General features: G+C 37.4%; 1 protein-coding gene across 6 annotated transcripts in view; it reads left to right on the plus strand.

Annotated features, from left to right (window-relative positions):
* Nucleotides 1–12,245, plus strand: part of gng12b (guanine nucleotide binding protein (G protein), gamma 12b) — a 46,435-nt gene extending 34,190 nt beyond the window's left edge. For 2 of the 6 annotated variants that reach the window (XM_041270518.1, XM_041270517.1), the window contains 3 exons: nt 8,025–8,072; nt 8,156–8,268; nt 8,801–12,245. In XM_041270518.1, the coding sequence (XP_041126452.1) occupies nt 8,176–8,268; nt 8,801–8,926 (219 nt within the window). In that variant the 5' untranslated portion in view covers nt 8,025–8,072; nt 8,156–8,175 and the 3' untranslated portion in view covers nt 8,927–12,245. The other 4 variants (XM_041270519.1, XM_041270520.1, XM_041270522.1 and 1 more) reach the window with 4 other exon arrangements.
* Nucleotides 12,246–15,840: the final 3,595 nt, after the last annotated feature.

The raw sequence follows: 15,840 nt of genomic DNA on the forward strand, positions 1-15,840 counted from the left end.
GAGAAGGGTAAGAGACTCCGGACTCTTGTTGTGATTTTCACACAGCAGATCCCGTTGTAGACCTTGCTCTGCAGAAGTGTCCCATTACACAGCTGTAAAGAAAAAAAAAAACGGGGTCACGGTTCAGTTCACTCGCACAACAGGAAGTAGAAACTGCTGTCTTAATGTGGCCACAGAGAACTACCCAAACGTGCAATAAGTGTATCCATATTCCAGTAAGAATTGCATAAATGCAATGCCTGATTGCCTGGCAGGAACAGAAAGAAAAAAACAAAAACACTTTGCTAAATATTGATGCTTTGTTCTTGGAAGCTTTATTCGCAGATTTCCCCTTAGCCAATTTAATTGACATTTGCAACATTGCAATGCCAATTAAGAAAAACAAAACAATGTCTTTACAACACTTCATGATTTGAATGCTGTCAGAAAAATGGCTTTACTTTCAGTGGACCCGTAGTTAATGAGTTTAAGTTGTATATCGTCACTGTCAAGTTGGTTCTAAATTAGGCTTGCACCCAGCTATATATAGTCCATTCTGACCCACCCATCTCTGGAATTGTTATGGGTATTAAAGACTCCCAAGATCTGCCAGGGGTCAAAAATACTTGTTTAACAAGCTTAAGTGACAGGAATGTTAGAAAGTGTTACTTGTGTTTATTAGGTTGGGGCTAATGGTGCTGAGGGGGTAGAGATCATTATGGTAGGAGATCAAAGTGGCATTGAAAGAATAATGGAAGCTTGCATTGTTCATGGGGAAATAACCCACCAAGTGAAGTTTTCTTTTTTTTTTTGTATTCAAACCCAGATCGCCAGAGGTGCTTTATCTCGCTGAACTAATTAGGCAGGGAGATCCTGAACATTTAATAGGATACCCATGGAGAAGACAGAAGCTGTTAAAAACAACCATTTCATGTAGTGAAAATAGTTAGGGAGGAGGAAGCAGAGATACAACACATCTGGAGGTAACAACATTATTTTAGAGAGCGGAATCCTAAAACTGCAGGTGCGAATACCTCTTGATGCTGTGGGGATGAGTTAGAGTAGGAGAAGGAAATTTGCGTGCTGTCGGTGTGAATGGGCAGATACCTTGGAAAGAAGGGACCATATTGCTGCTGTACGTGCAAATACAACCACACAAAACATGGTTTTGAAGTAAAATGTGCCTGTTGGAAACAGAACAAAGACTGAGGCTGTTATTTATTTGTTATTTATTTCTTGGCATACTCCCTTATCCAGGGTGTATGTAGGCATGCAGAACAGGCCCAGAGCAAAACTGCTGAATGCACAGCAGGACTTACCAATGTCTGAAAAATAACACTAGAAATCATCATGGGGAGGGAACACCAGACTGTTGGCCTTGGGCACCTGTGCAGGTAGGGTCAGGCTTGGATGTACATGGAGAATTGAATTTCTCTCGCTCCCTAGGAGGTTGGTCCACTAGGGTAGCCTTGAGGCATGTTAGTGGGGAATGTGGGGAAACTCACTAGGCCTTTACTTATGCTGTCCCTGCCCGATTCAGACAGAGTGTAGTGCCTCAGGGGGGGAGGGGGGCAGGGGGCAGATGTGAAGTAAGAAACCACATTGTCATTAAAGAGAAATGCTGCCTGTGGCTATGGCAAAATTTAAAATGCTCAAGATGGACCCTGTAAAAGGCATTTGATGTGGCTTTATGCTTGCTTTTGATGTACACATTAGCAATCAAACTGACTGACCTCAGCTAGTCTTGTTGGGTTTCTAGTCCTGAACTCCTGTTTTAAAATGTGTGGTGTCTACATGAGTTCCAACAGAGTCATGATTTTGACATGATTCTAGATTTGACTGCAGTACTAGAGATCGCAAAGCCTTTGATCTGTGACTGAGCATTTACATTTATAACAGAACATCAGTACGTTTGAAAGTTTCTATAAATCCACACTTGCCCCTGCCCAATATTTAAGGAGGCTTTAATTAAATCCATAGCAAGTACGTTTTATTTGAGCCAAGAAATCTTTCCTGGGAACCGGGTGCTGGGGTTTGTTGTGTTTTGGGCAAAAGTCATAATCTGGTTGTCTGCCAGCCCCTGCAAGATCAAAAACGATTTATACCAACTTGCTCTGCCACAAGTCGAGTCTAGACAAAAAACTGAATGTATTTGTCTGCTACATCCCGTCCTCCCACTACTCTGTTTAACAGCAAGGAGAGGAGACAGGCCTTTGCACAGAGAATCGAGCTCTTTATTCGCTTCCACCTACTGCACTGGTTTACGTTTGCTCCTTCGTTAGCTGTGAAAGGAAGGAAGTAAGACTTTTCAAATATCTCCTTGGAACAGTGGCCTGTAGCTGTGTTTCATCATAATTATAATAATTTATGAAGAGTATTGGTTCTTTTAATGGATTTCAGCATAAATTAACATCAACCATGTACTTTCAGGCAAAGCTTTTGTCAAACTTTAATGTTACAGGCATCTGGTTGGTTTTTTATAAAGCATTTATCTGTAAAACTGGTACCACTTCTTTTTTAATTTTATTTTTTATCATTTGTTAAAGACTGGACCCAACTCTCCATAGAGTTTGGTCCTGGTAGCTATTTGGCATTCAGGATCGCTCTGTATGATAGCATAATAGTCAATTAGCAAATGCAGCGCATTTTCCAAAAAGCATTAATTAGCAGAAAAAAACATGTGCACAGAAGCAATTATTATTCAAATTTGAAAACTTCATAAATGTTTTTTTCTGAATTAACAGCTTGTAACCATGGTGGTGTATAAAAAAAAAAAAAAAAATTAACAAAATAAAAAAAATTTAAAAGCCAACTAGTTCAGGGGGCATTGTGTGCAGCAAAGTCGAGTTTTACACGTTGTCTAATAAATCGAAACTTGAGCAACGACTTTTCGAAGCATTGGGTGTTGGTGCAAGATACATTTGTAATGTTACAGCAGCGTCTTGAAGACTTTTCACTGCTGAATTGTCTTTTGTAGTCGGGAGCAGTGGCAGCATTGTTTTACCCCTCTGGTTTTGAAGGTTCCCGAGGTTGTAAGGGCTGATGCAAGCGATACTGCAGGATAAGAAAGCTGTGAATTTGTCTATTCAGGCAGTGGAGACTAGGCATTAGATAAGAAACTGCTTAGTGGTTGATCTGATAATTTACCTTATTTACAGTTCACCTGCTTTATAGATTTTTACAGTTCACCTGCTTTTTAGATGCACAGCTTGCATGACAGTGTTTTACTGTCAGCACATTTTATGTTCAAACCAGGATCGCACTCATCCTAGTCAGCAACCCAAGGGTACAATTTTGCAATACTTGTTTAGGCTCATTATTGTCCGTTGGAAATCCAGGATTTAAATGAAACGAGTGCTGTTCACATTTCAGTTTTCAAACTTTATGTAAAATCATATTTCAACCTGTGAGTTATTTCTTTGGGAGTGCAGTGTGTGTGTGTGTGTGTGTGTGTGTGTGTGTGTGTGTGTGTGTGTGTGTGTGTGTGTGTATATATATATATATATATATATATATATATATATATATATATATATATATATATATATATATATATATATATATATATATATATATATAGAGGGAATATTACTTTTATTTTAATTAAGATGCAATTGAACCCTGTATTGTGCTTGATAGCAGATTGTTCTATATAGCAAATTACAAGTTTGAAGACTATTCTCTGGGTTTATTTCCTGGCTTAAGAGCTTTTCACAAGGTGGTCTACATATTGATGGCAGTTGTGTGTATATTTTCAGATTTGCTGAAGGTTAGCACAATAGTTAATATGCCCCAGCTTGGTAGGTGGTCCAACTGTGGCTTTTTTCTACAGGAACACAGAGTTATTCCAAGAACACCATGGCAGTGGTTGGGGCAGTAGATCAAAAGACCCGGGAGTGATGAAGTTAACAACGTCTTTCAGTAGTTTAAGCCAGGATGTAATAACTAAATGTAGCCCACCAAAAGGGTTTGACTTTGAAAAAGTTCCCTTAGAAGACCATGGAGCTAAATGGACATGGGTTAACCTCTGGCCATATCAGTGCTGCATGATATATAAATAATGTGAATAAAACCACAGATTAAAAAAATAAACTGTCACATTGTGATATTCCAGTGCATTTATGTGGGTATTAATCATAGTCTCGGATGGTTTTGTTTATCCAAAACTCAGCCCTCTGCTTTTAATCGTTGTGCTAACTCTGTTTCTGTTTTTAAGTCCAAACAGCAGTGTACTGATCAAGGCTGCAGCACCATATGTTCGTTCCTGAAGGCTCTTTTTAAAGATTCTGAGCTATGATTTTCTGTAGGTCTCTTGAAAGTGTATCCTTTATGCAATGCTTTTTGTAGGTTAACATTATTTTTCATTGCAGTTGCTGTGAAATATGAGTACAGTTAACAGAAATATGATCAGCGTAGATGAGGCATCCCTTTGCCCCTATACCTCTGATTTACTATACAGGTCTAACTCACTGTACTGTTTCTGGCTATTCTACAAAGCTGCCCTTCCTGAGACAGTTTCCTGTGACTATTTTTTTTTAATTTTTGTTCCAGTAGATTAAGAGAAAGCTTTAAGTCAGGGGGCAACAATGGCCATGGGCCTTGACCATTTTTCAGTGTTTTTAAAATGAAAAGAAATACTGTGTGTGCTTTTGCAAACAAGTTGTTTTAGCTGACTAAAGTCCTCCTTGTTAAGTTTGTATGCCGTTTTGACACCTGTGGGACAGCTAGCTACCTCCGGGTAAGAATTACAGTAGATCAGTGTTTTCCTCATTGTCATTCGCTGAACTTGTGGGTAAGGCTGGTAGCGGCTAGAAGCCTGCCAAGGGTTGTGCCAATCAAAGCTCATCGGAGAGGGAAGCCAGCTGCAGTATTGATGGTCATTTCCACCCTCAGGCCACTCTGGTTACAGATGGTGTGTGTCATCTATTTGTCTCTGTCTGTATGTAATCAAGGCATTAATGGAAGTCTGAATTTAAAAAAAAAAATATGAAAACGGACTTGGAAGAGAGGTCTCTAATAAAGGGAATGACATCATTAGCTCCTGGGAATTTGTGAACTTCCTTTCCCTTCCAGGAGGTGCAGTTTATAACCAGACATGAAGCTTGCGACACAGCTCCTGGTTATTAAATCTGGGACAATGATTGATGCAGCACGCTCTGCCAGGTCTTCCTGTAACTAATACAGAAAAAGGTGTCTCTAGATGTCTAGCCATGGTTTAGCACAGGGAAATTGTCTGTTTTCAGACAGAAATAAATGAACTTGTTTTTTAACATACTGAGTTTCTGCTAAATTGCTGTATGCTTAGTTGGCTGAATTATTTTGTTAGGAATGTATTTTTCTTGCAGTTTCAACTTGAGGCAATGTGGAAGTATTGAAATATAGAAACCTGCACTAAAAAGTATGTTTGAGACCTAGACAAAGTTAGTTTTTAGTGATATTTATAATCATAATGATGCTCTATATACTGTACATGAATTACTATGCTGTGCCTTTCAACAGTACAGATCCAAAGACAAACCTGTTTTCTTTCTAATTTTGTATACATGTTCTCTGAAAAATTAAAACACCAAACTCATTTTCCCCACTATATTGCTGCAAATACAGTTTGCTTAATTTTCGGCAATGGGTCCATTTTAAGTTGAACTAATAGTGACTCATTCAACAGACTGGCTAGATACAATGTGAGCTTCCCATTTGCTGCTAAAGCGTCTGTGTGAGAGAAGGTGTGAGACAGAGAGGATGTTTCAAGAAGTGGACAGAGGCCCAGGAATCTGGAGGCAGCAGAGGGAGAAAAAGAGGTCCATGGCACAGCTGTATAGTAGGCCTGATTTTTAAATAGGATAATTTAGGAAACACTAAATTACTGACGGTATAAACCAGTACAGTCAGATCATTAGAGTACATGTGATTTGTTTTAGGAGGATTGCCAAAATAAACAGGAAGGGGAAGATGTAATGGTGATCCAGATCCTGGGTTGGTTATGACTTTACTCGCAATGTTTATTTTTTTGTTACCCACGCACAACTAGAATGCCTTCTGTTTGTTTTACACTGCACTGTTTATGCTGAATACACAAGCTGGCACGCTAATGTTAGAATTCTTTGATTTGCCTGGAGTTTTCTGTGAACTGCAAGCTTTTCTGTGATTGTTCTGCCCTGGCTTTAGACACTGAATTGTTGCTTTATGGGTCATTTTTGGTTTTTACCATACCTCCATATAATTTGGTGTGCCATCTTTTTAGCCCTTCTTGTAGTAAGACGTTTCTGGCTTTTAGTATAGTTCTGTAATTGTTCATTTATTCGTTACAGCTCAGTGTTGCAGAATGACATTTTAACAATCTTCACCAGGTGTAATATTTTGAGTAATTCTTTATTGTTCAATGTTGCTGTGCTTCCTTTTAATTCTGTCGCTACAACCACCTAGGAAGGTGAACTGTTCCATTAGCAGTGTAGTCTTGAACTAGGCTGAGAGACACTGCCAACATTTTTTCCCTTCCCAGGTGCTGGGTCCACTTTGCAGATTCTAGAATAGATTGAGCACTTGGCCACTTTCACTTTGTTCACCCTAATCACTGCTGTCTTTCCTCAGGATACAGAGGCATAGCAACAGGTTACAGCAACTAATGTACCCTTATGCATGTACAATTAAAGATTATACACTTTGCATGCTTGGTGTCTTTATATCTGTTCATTACTGATGAGTAATCCCAGACAACTGATTTATAACAAGTTCTTCTTGATTTTGTATTTAGGGTTGGTTCCAGTATATCCAGCTTGAGCTTGCTGTTTTTAGTTAGTGCTGCTGTGTGTTGTTTTTTTTTGTTTTTTCCTTCAGAAAATTTTGCAATACTACTTCCTTTGTGCACTGCAAGGTGGAATGTTTTTATTGCCGGTCTTTGCTTAAGCAGAGTCAAGTTCTGAAACTTATAGAAGTCACTTTTGGGAAAACAGTACAGAGGGGGAGTTGCAGCATATGTTGGAACAAGAGTTAAGTCATGCACCATATATGGTCTTTCCTTTTTTTACACTGTGGACAAAAACAGTACTTGAATAGACATCTGTAGCAATTACATAAACTTACAGCAGTTGGCAACAGATATCGAAGTTCACACTGTATGTAGTGCACGTAGACCCTTGATAATAGCATTACACCTCTTTCATAGGGTTCTTTCCAGTGTGTTTGTCATTTACAAGGAAAGTGTGATTTGAAAATAGTTTCCCATTCAGAAAGCGTGGTAAATGGGTTGTTTGACAAAAGAGATCCTATTCATCATTGCAAATGTTGGATAATACCTGTGACCAGTACAAGGGCAGTTTTTTTTTTTTTTAAATATAGCAGATCTCACTGTTTTTGCAAGTCTTCTGCCTTTCAGTTTGTCAGACTTTTAATTGCACTATAGCTGCATGTCATGTGCCAGTAGATAAACTGTAACTGTCGACATTTTTCATAAAGTCCACATGTTACACCATGCTTCAGAAAAAAAGGCTACGCACCGGTACTGTACAAAACGTCCTGCATTGTGTAAGCAATCCCCAAACATAAATGCCATCTGCTTATTTCTAAAGCTATCCCTTTTGAATTCCGACTAATTGTAAAAATGTAAAGTACTCTGTCACAGGTGGCAATTTTAATTAAAGGTGACCAATAAAAAATATATTAAAAGTGGAAACAGAATTGTGCAAGAAACTACTACAGATTACTGAAGTAGATGTTGGCTATGTGTAATCCTTAATGTTGACTGTAAAATACTTTGTGCTCTGTTAAGACAACTGCCTGTGTTGCTCAATTAAAAAAAGAGCATGCAATGGAAAAGTGGCATTATTTATTATGTATACAATGCATCAGTAAAAAGGTACTGCAAAAAACAAGGTTTGACAAAAAGGCTTCATAAGCCATGTGCTCTTATAGTTGTGTCTGTGGTTACTTGCAGCTAATGTCTGTAAAATACTTAATATTGCATTAGAAACATTGCAACTAGGATCCACTATTCATATCTTAAACTATTTGACTGTTTTGATTTCACACCTTTAATGAATGTTTTGCAGGCAGAAACCAGGACCTGTGAGAGCCACACTGTTTGAAAGAATAAGCAGGTACATTTTATTTAGATTTCTTTATTTTTCTTTTGAGTTTAAAACTTGCAGACATTTATTGTTTTTTTCTGTGTGTGTTGCAGGCATCTAAATTTATATTAAAATGTCTTCTAAAGTGTCCAGTTCAAACAACATATCTCAAGCAAGGAGGACAGTCCAACAGTTAAGAATAGAAGCCAGTATCGAGAGAATAAAGGTAAAGTTTCATTTTCTACCAGATTTAATAGATCTCTTTTGGTAAAGAACAACAACATATTCTTATCTGCCCCAGTTTTTGCACAAGAATTTATTTTAGGAATGCATGTACCTTTCCTTAGTCTTGCAAACAAGTTAGAATGGGCAAGCAAAGATGTTTAGGGCCCCAGGGACCAGGGTCAGTGCCTCCTGCTTTTGTTCAGTAATTGTTTTGTGGTGTTTTACTGTCCACCAAGTATAAGTAAACTGTGTTCCATTTAATTCAGCTGCAGTACTTTTAACAAAACATCCTCCTATCTCCACAATTGCCACACACAATACTGGAGTGTTGCTCTTCAGCTTCTGTTGTGGTTACCCTGGGGCTGTTTTGAAGGCTATGACCTTGCACAGCAATGAGGGTTATCTACTTCCAACACATCACTTCACAGGCAATGGCACAAAACTGAAGAAACTTTTGAACTTTTTGTCTTCTGTTTTTGGTTCACTGAGGTTGTTTTTAATGGTGTTAAAGCCTGCCTTTCTGGTTTCTCCAGGTTTCAAAGGCGTCTGCAGACCTTATGCACTACTGTGGGGAACATGCCAAGTACGACCCCCTGCTAATGGGTATCCCAGCGTCAGAAAACCCCTTCAAGGACAAGAAGCCTTGTACTATATTATAGTGGACAACTGAACGTCATGCTTTTTAATGTGGTGGCTTTTTTTATATAGACAGAAACCAGTTTAAATCTCATTTATGTAGTCTTAAGGCCTCCTGATATGTACTCTGTTTTAAGGTACTTTTACATGATAAATAACAAATATATATATATATATATTTTCCTCTCTGTTTTAGTCAGTGTGGGGGGAGGGGGGGCACAAACCAAAACACTTTTTTTTTTTTTTTTGTGTGCCAGGTAACTAAAGATGTTATAGCAACAGTTATCTGGGCTCTGTATTGGCTTATAACAAAGGGTTTGTGGTATACAGTATATATGTGTTCTGTCTGTTTGAGACCAAAGTTGCCTCAGAAGTATCCTTTATGTACAATGAAGCAGGTTTTTAACCAGTACTTTTTGTATATGTGCTTCTTTTTTTTACTAGTCTCCTTTTTGCCAACTGTTCCTTTTAGTCATTTAAAAAATGTATTTGGACAGGAGCAATACGAAGTTCAGGAAACCTATCCTTGCATCCTAAAATATATTTACATTCTGTTGTATTAAAGTGCTAATTCTGTCACATTTTTCTAAGATTGTTCACAATATCCACGTTATACATTCACCACTGGAATTGCATGCTTTTGCAGTCTTAAGACTGGGGAGGGGGGGTGGGGGGGGGGGGGGTGTTAAAGGGAGCAGAAGCTTCCTGGGGTGTCCAATACAAAGAGCAGGCAGCATACTTAAGGATGACAACTGTTTGTGTTTTGCAAATCAGTTTTGTCCTTTTGCTCAAGTTGACTTCATGATGTTAAAGGTTGCTCGGTTATTTTTTTAGTCCCATATTAAAAAGGTTATATTTGTCACTTGTATTTTATGGTACTGCCACATAACGACACAAGTTAATCTTGCATGTTGTTCCTAATGCCTAAATGCCGGTAAAACCCTCTCTCTTTCTAATATATTTACTGTAGATTAAGTTGCCTGTTGCCCTTCTTTGTCCAACAATGAATAAACATATACATTGTAAACAGATACTGTGTCATTCCATAGAGGTTTAACGTTTGATTCATTGGATAAGCCATCGATATCCCTCTAGCACAAGACTCTGGGGTGATCAGACCAATGTTTTATGAACATAGTCATCACAAAAATCTTGGGTTTCCATTAGTCTGGTATTGATGACTTATTGGAGTAAAAAACATGATATTTTTATAAAATGGTCCAATATAGAAATATTATTGGTTAATAACTTAGGAACTTATGTTTTTAAAATGAAAACTGGAAACCCAGATATTTTACCATAAATATACTATTACTGAGAGTGCTACATCAGTAGGCAAGAGAGAATGGGCAGAACTTCTTCACATACGCAAACTACTCCTTACCTTGGAGGTAAATAACGAGAAGACCCTCTCCTAGCAATACTGTAGTAAATGGCAAGAGGCAGCAGCATTGCCGTGCATGTATCATGGAAATGCCTTCAAACAAACAAAAGGAAGGATTTTTCTATTGTAATTTTTAATTATTCAACAACAGTATTCCATTTTGAGATGATGGAAAATTAATCTACAATATCATTTTTTTTTTTTAAATCTGTTTTGATAGTTGTGAATCTTATGTGCCACAGTACAACCGGTATCTTTGTGCCAGCAGCACTTCTCTAACCAGTATTGGCCTTGTTAAAGTGTGTGTCTGTAGTAGAATGCCAGAGAGAGATGGATAGAGCAGTGTCTTGTAACTGAAACACTTTAAACTCATTACCAGGTCCACTCTTGTGATTGCTCCCTAGCCATAAATGTGGTTTTGGCTATGACGAAAATGTGGGTTAATAACACTAAAAATGAATCTTTAGAAGGATTTGTTTTAGATACATGTTATCAAAATATTAAATTATATGAAGTGATCTGGCCACTTTGAGCTGCTGTTCATATAGTCACAGCTCAATATGGGCAGCAAATGTGTGTACTGTAGAGCCTCAATTGTTCATAAATCAGACATGCGCTAGATCAGCACCCTGAACCACATGGCAGCAGAACACTTCAATGTATGTTGCCATATTTAATAGTGTTCAGTTTGTGGATCTAGTATGTGTCTACTATTTGAAATGTGGATACATGGTTCTCATTGGCTCACCTATTAAAAGCACTGCCCTCTGGGAGAGTCGTGCCATGGTTTGAATTGCAAAGGATGGCATTCCTTAAATCAGCAGTGGCCTGCTCACTTTATTATTTGTTTCTCTTTGCATGTGTAATTGAATGGTAGAGTGTCGACCCACATTACTGTCAGTGGTATTATGTTGTATAAAACTAGCTGTTCAGGTCAGTAAGCAACACTGGTAAATCTAAATGGCTAAAATTTCTGCCAAAGGACTGCAACCCTTTATTGAATATTCTTTGTGTATGACATGCAATAATGCATAGAAAGGTTTTCTGCTTCTGAGTATGTTATGTAACAAGTAATTAATTTCCAAGTCCTAAAAACGGAGTGTCTAAATTGATTGATTGAGAAGCAGTTAATGCAAGTACTGTATTAATAGAAGTAGATTATCAGCCCAGTCCCCTTTCTATTGGTTGGTTTGTCAATATACAAAAAGCAGGTTATTTTAATTCTAGAAATATATCTAAACAAGGTGAACGGCCCATTAATGTACTGCAAAAGTAGGAATGTGGAAACCTCTACATGGCTGCTCGGAGTGTGACCAGCTGCCTCAATGCAGCATTCACTTTTAGAGTTTGGAGAGACACTTTTTAATTCTGTCTTCTAAATGTGTTCTCTGACAGTGTACTAGGAGGCCTGATTTCTTGTATTGTGTCTGCTTTCATTCTGCTGTATTTTTTATATTCCTTTACTTGAGCGTGTAACTCTGCCTACCTTATCACAATCATGTTGCTGTATTTAACAATTTTAAATTCAAAAGTACATAACCAGTGAAACATCTTGCTTTTTTACCAAGTATGCTTGTGGGTTGTTTGTTTGTTTCTGCCAACATACACGTTGTTTTTATATGCACAATCTAACTGGATTTAAGTTTCCTGTTTGATGAATCAATTCTCTCCTCTGTCGTGCAAGTAGACCAGTCTGAACTGGGTGGAGTTTGGTATGTAATCTCTGTACATCATTATTTTGAATCTGAATACAGAATTCTAAAAGGATCGATTCCTTGTGCATGTAAACATACTAATAGTGAGCAGTTAGAAAAAAAAAATGTATTCATTCTATCTACCTATCTATCATTTTAATTTGACAAAGATGTAAACACAGAAACTGTACTTTTCAAAGTGCTGCACTGTTAAATGTCATGGGTGCAATTACTCCACATTCACTTCAATAAACATTGCCAGCATTTTATTCCAGTTGTGTCTTTGTTCTACTGTTGTATTTTTAAATGAAAATAAAAATCATAACTTGGAATATACTATTAAAATAAACTAGCGACACAGTCATGGTTGGGAAAGGGCTTGGTTTGGTGCTTGTGTCACCCCTCTCAGAAACCCTTGCTAACTAAAGATCTTGCTGTCCCTAAAAAGAGAAGTCACATTTTCAAACGCATGCAAAATATTGCCATTTTCTAATTATGTAGGGCTAGTCTAATTTTTTTTTTGTAATGGTGACTGTACCTTTTTACAATAAATAAATAATTCAATGGAAATAGACATTCTACAGAAATAACATACCACAATTCCTTCCCCTAGCAGAGTTTCTGCATAGCAACAGCAATTCTAGGTTTTACTACATTTAGATTATGGCATTTGTTATACACACATTCATGATGATTCCAGAGTAATTATTTGATTACATACCGGGATGCAGCTGATATTTGATTTGATTACATACTGGGATGCAGCTGATATTTGATTGATTTGTAATCTGCCTTGGTTTGTTAATTTGGACAAAGAAGGAAAGTTTATCTTTGCAGAAAATTAAGGGTATTTTCTCATGAGTTATATGCAAAATCCAGATGCTGTTCTGAAATATATATTGATACGAATACAGAAAACCTGTCACAATTGTACCCACTCACATCCCGCCACTGAATGGCTGGTCCAATTAAAGTCAGACTTGGAGCAGAAGCATCACATACATCACTCTCTAGATCAGAAAAACCACACTATTCAAATCCAGGACCAGGAATGAAAAATCCAAAGCACTTTAACATGCTAGTGTTCTCATACTAGACAAACACCTCCTCAATGTATCTCTTAATTACACACAAAAATGAAACAAGTCAATCTCTTCCTACAACCATGATTGATTTGCAACTGCAAATGCAACCTGAAATTACCAATGACCTAAGGAATGCAAACAGTTCACCTGCATTGATCTCCACCTTGTTCCCAACCACAGATCTTTACAAACGAATAAAAGCCCCTTTTATTGTACGATACCAGAGGGTCCTGATGTCACTCTTCAGTAGTTTGTTGTGTGAGTCTTTATCTGAGGGACCTTATGGGAATTCTTAATGAGACCCCATATCACTGATAAGGACCATAAAATGACACTGGAACAAAAGCATCAGCAGCACTTCCTTCTAGTGCATTAAGACTTGATTACCCAATTAACAGGACAGTTCATTCACCTAAAACAAATGACAGGATAATTACAAACCAATTCAAGAGGAATGGACTGCTTTCAAACACACTTTTTTTTTTCTTTTACTTTGCAGTCTGTGTTACTTTATGCAGACCTGACCTGGAACTGTTTATCACTGTCTAGTCAATTAATAATTAATGTCCTTCTGTGTTGTCATACTGTTTTTAAAAGTTTTTTTTTTTTTACATGAATGTATTACTTCATGTACAGTACAGTCAATTTCAGGTAATCATTTTTTAATTATTAGGAACACTGCCTTTAATAAAACAACACTTGTCAACTGGATACTCACTACCTGTATTTCACCGGCCAGGTTTCACTGCTGTACGCTGAGTATTTTTTAACCAAGTGAACACTATATAGATTGATTGCATCTGGCACATGTGCTCATGTTTCTTGTTTTGAAATGGCATCAGGGTTTTCAGCTGTAAACCAGTCTGTTCAGGAGGAGGCATGGTGGATGCACAGCCATCATGTGCATTAGGGTTTTTGGGACTAGTTGAAAGAAAAACGGAGTGGCTTTCTCACAGAACCAAACAGCAGCCCATGTCATTTGAAGCATATGACTAGCAAACAGTTCAATGCAGTATTAAGAAAATCAATCTATCAAGGTAGTATTGATAAATATATCATACCTGTTTGCAGCTTTAACTCATTGATATGATGGATTTACATGAAGAGCACAATTTGCTCTGGTGCATCTATAATGTTAGTTATGTATTCCAGGGTCCCTTCTGGTTTGTGTTCCATCTGTATCCTAAATTTATATATTACCTTTCATGTTGAAACACCATCACAAAGGTAGACTATGAACTGGGTGTTTGTTTTAACATCTCATCCACAGGATGGAGCACAAGGAGGTTAAGTGACTTGCTCAGGGTCACACAGGGAGTCAGTGGCAGTGGTGGGATTTGAACCAGTGATGGTCTGGTTGCAAGCCCCAGACTTCAACCACTGGACCACACCACCTCTGTACTCATGTTGTAATTTAGGGTACTGTTGGAACAAAAACTAGGAAGGATACCAAGAGGAAGGACTAAACGAACTACAACTGAAACGTTACTGCTTTTTAACAGAATCATGTATACAGCAGTATACAGATTGTGGTTTCAAATTGTACAAAATTTTGTAACTGTACTACGGTAAAACAATACTTTTTTTTATTACATTACTGTATTCAAATTTTGGATAAAGAGTTTCCAGCTATTATTATTATTTTATTTATTTTATTTTTTACAGTAACCCAGCAATGATAAGTAGCCTACAATCTAAAAAGAGGATGTCAACATAACACAGAAATATTTTGTTTCCTAGGATTTTTTTTTTTTTTTTTGGGCTAGCACAACGAAGGAGCAAGCAAACACTGATAAATAAATATGACGTCTTGGAAAGCATTCCGTGGATACTTGTATCCAGTTTACTGACGGTTCTGTGTCAGATAAAGTAAACATAATTTGTTCTGTTTTCTATTTTTGTTAAGTGGGGTATTTACAGAAAGTAAATATCCCACTTCAAAGTTTAAAATCTAAATGAGGTTGTAATCAAAATGAGTCATTGAGTAATCAGTGACCCAATTTGATGTCATGTTTGCAATTTTTTACAAACAATTGTTGGAGAACATCATAAAAAGAGCCACTGCATTGTGAGTTATGAGATAAAGGGTAAAGTACCTAGACAGTAGTATCTGTGTTGTGCTGAAGGTTGTCATTTATTAGGTCAGCCATTCTTTTGTTTGTCATCTTACACAAATTATAGCCCATGTTAAATAAATAGAACACAACACTGTGTGTGTCGGATGCAGTTTAACACAATAATGACTTGCAGGGCAAGAGATTAGCGTCACATTAGCAATATTTATGTACAGTAGATAACTGACTGACCAGAATGCACAGGAAAAAGCCCACTGAGACCAAGGCCTTTTTTACAAGAGTGTCCTGTTTTCACTAGAATATGAGCATGGGTATTTTACAGACCTCCTAGAAAAGAAAAACAGTGAATGAAGAGCTCTGTAATACATATGTCAGTCAGTGATTATGCCAAACAAAACATTTCAGTGCTTTGGCCACAAGACTGCAGATTGTGTTTAGTCAAATGCCTGGTTTAATAGAATGTATGCATCAGGGATTCTTTGTGCAAAATCAAGAACAAGGTAATTAGAATAGCAATGAAGGCACAGCTTAAACATTGGTTTTTAGCTTTTATTTAGATTCAGTGTTTTGAAGTTATGGATGGTATACTGTATAGTTACCTGGGAAAACTGATGTGTCAGGATCTCTCTCCCAAGCCATAACGATCCTCATATACACCAGCAATGTAAAACCTCTTTATTGATTAATTAACTGATTATG

This window comes from Polyodon spathula, chromosome 14 (assembly GCF_017654505.1).
Source record: "Polyodon spathula isolate WHYD16114869_AA chromosome 14, ASM1765450v1, whole genome shotgun sequence".
NCBI classification, from domain to species: Eukaryota; Metazoa; Chordata; class Actinopteri; order Acipenseriformes; family Polyodontidae; genus Polyodon; species Polyodon spathula.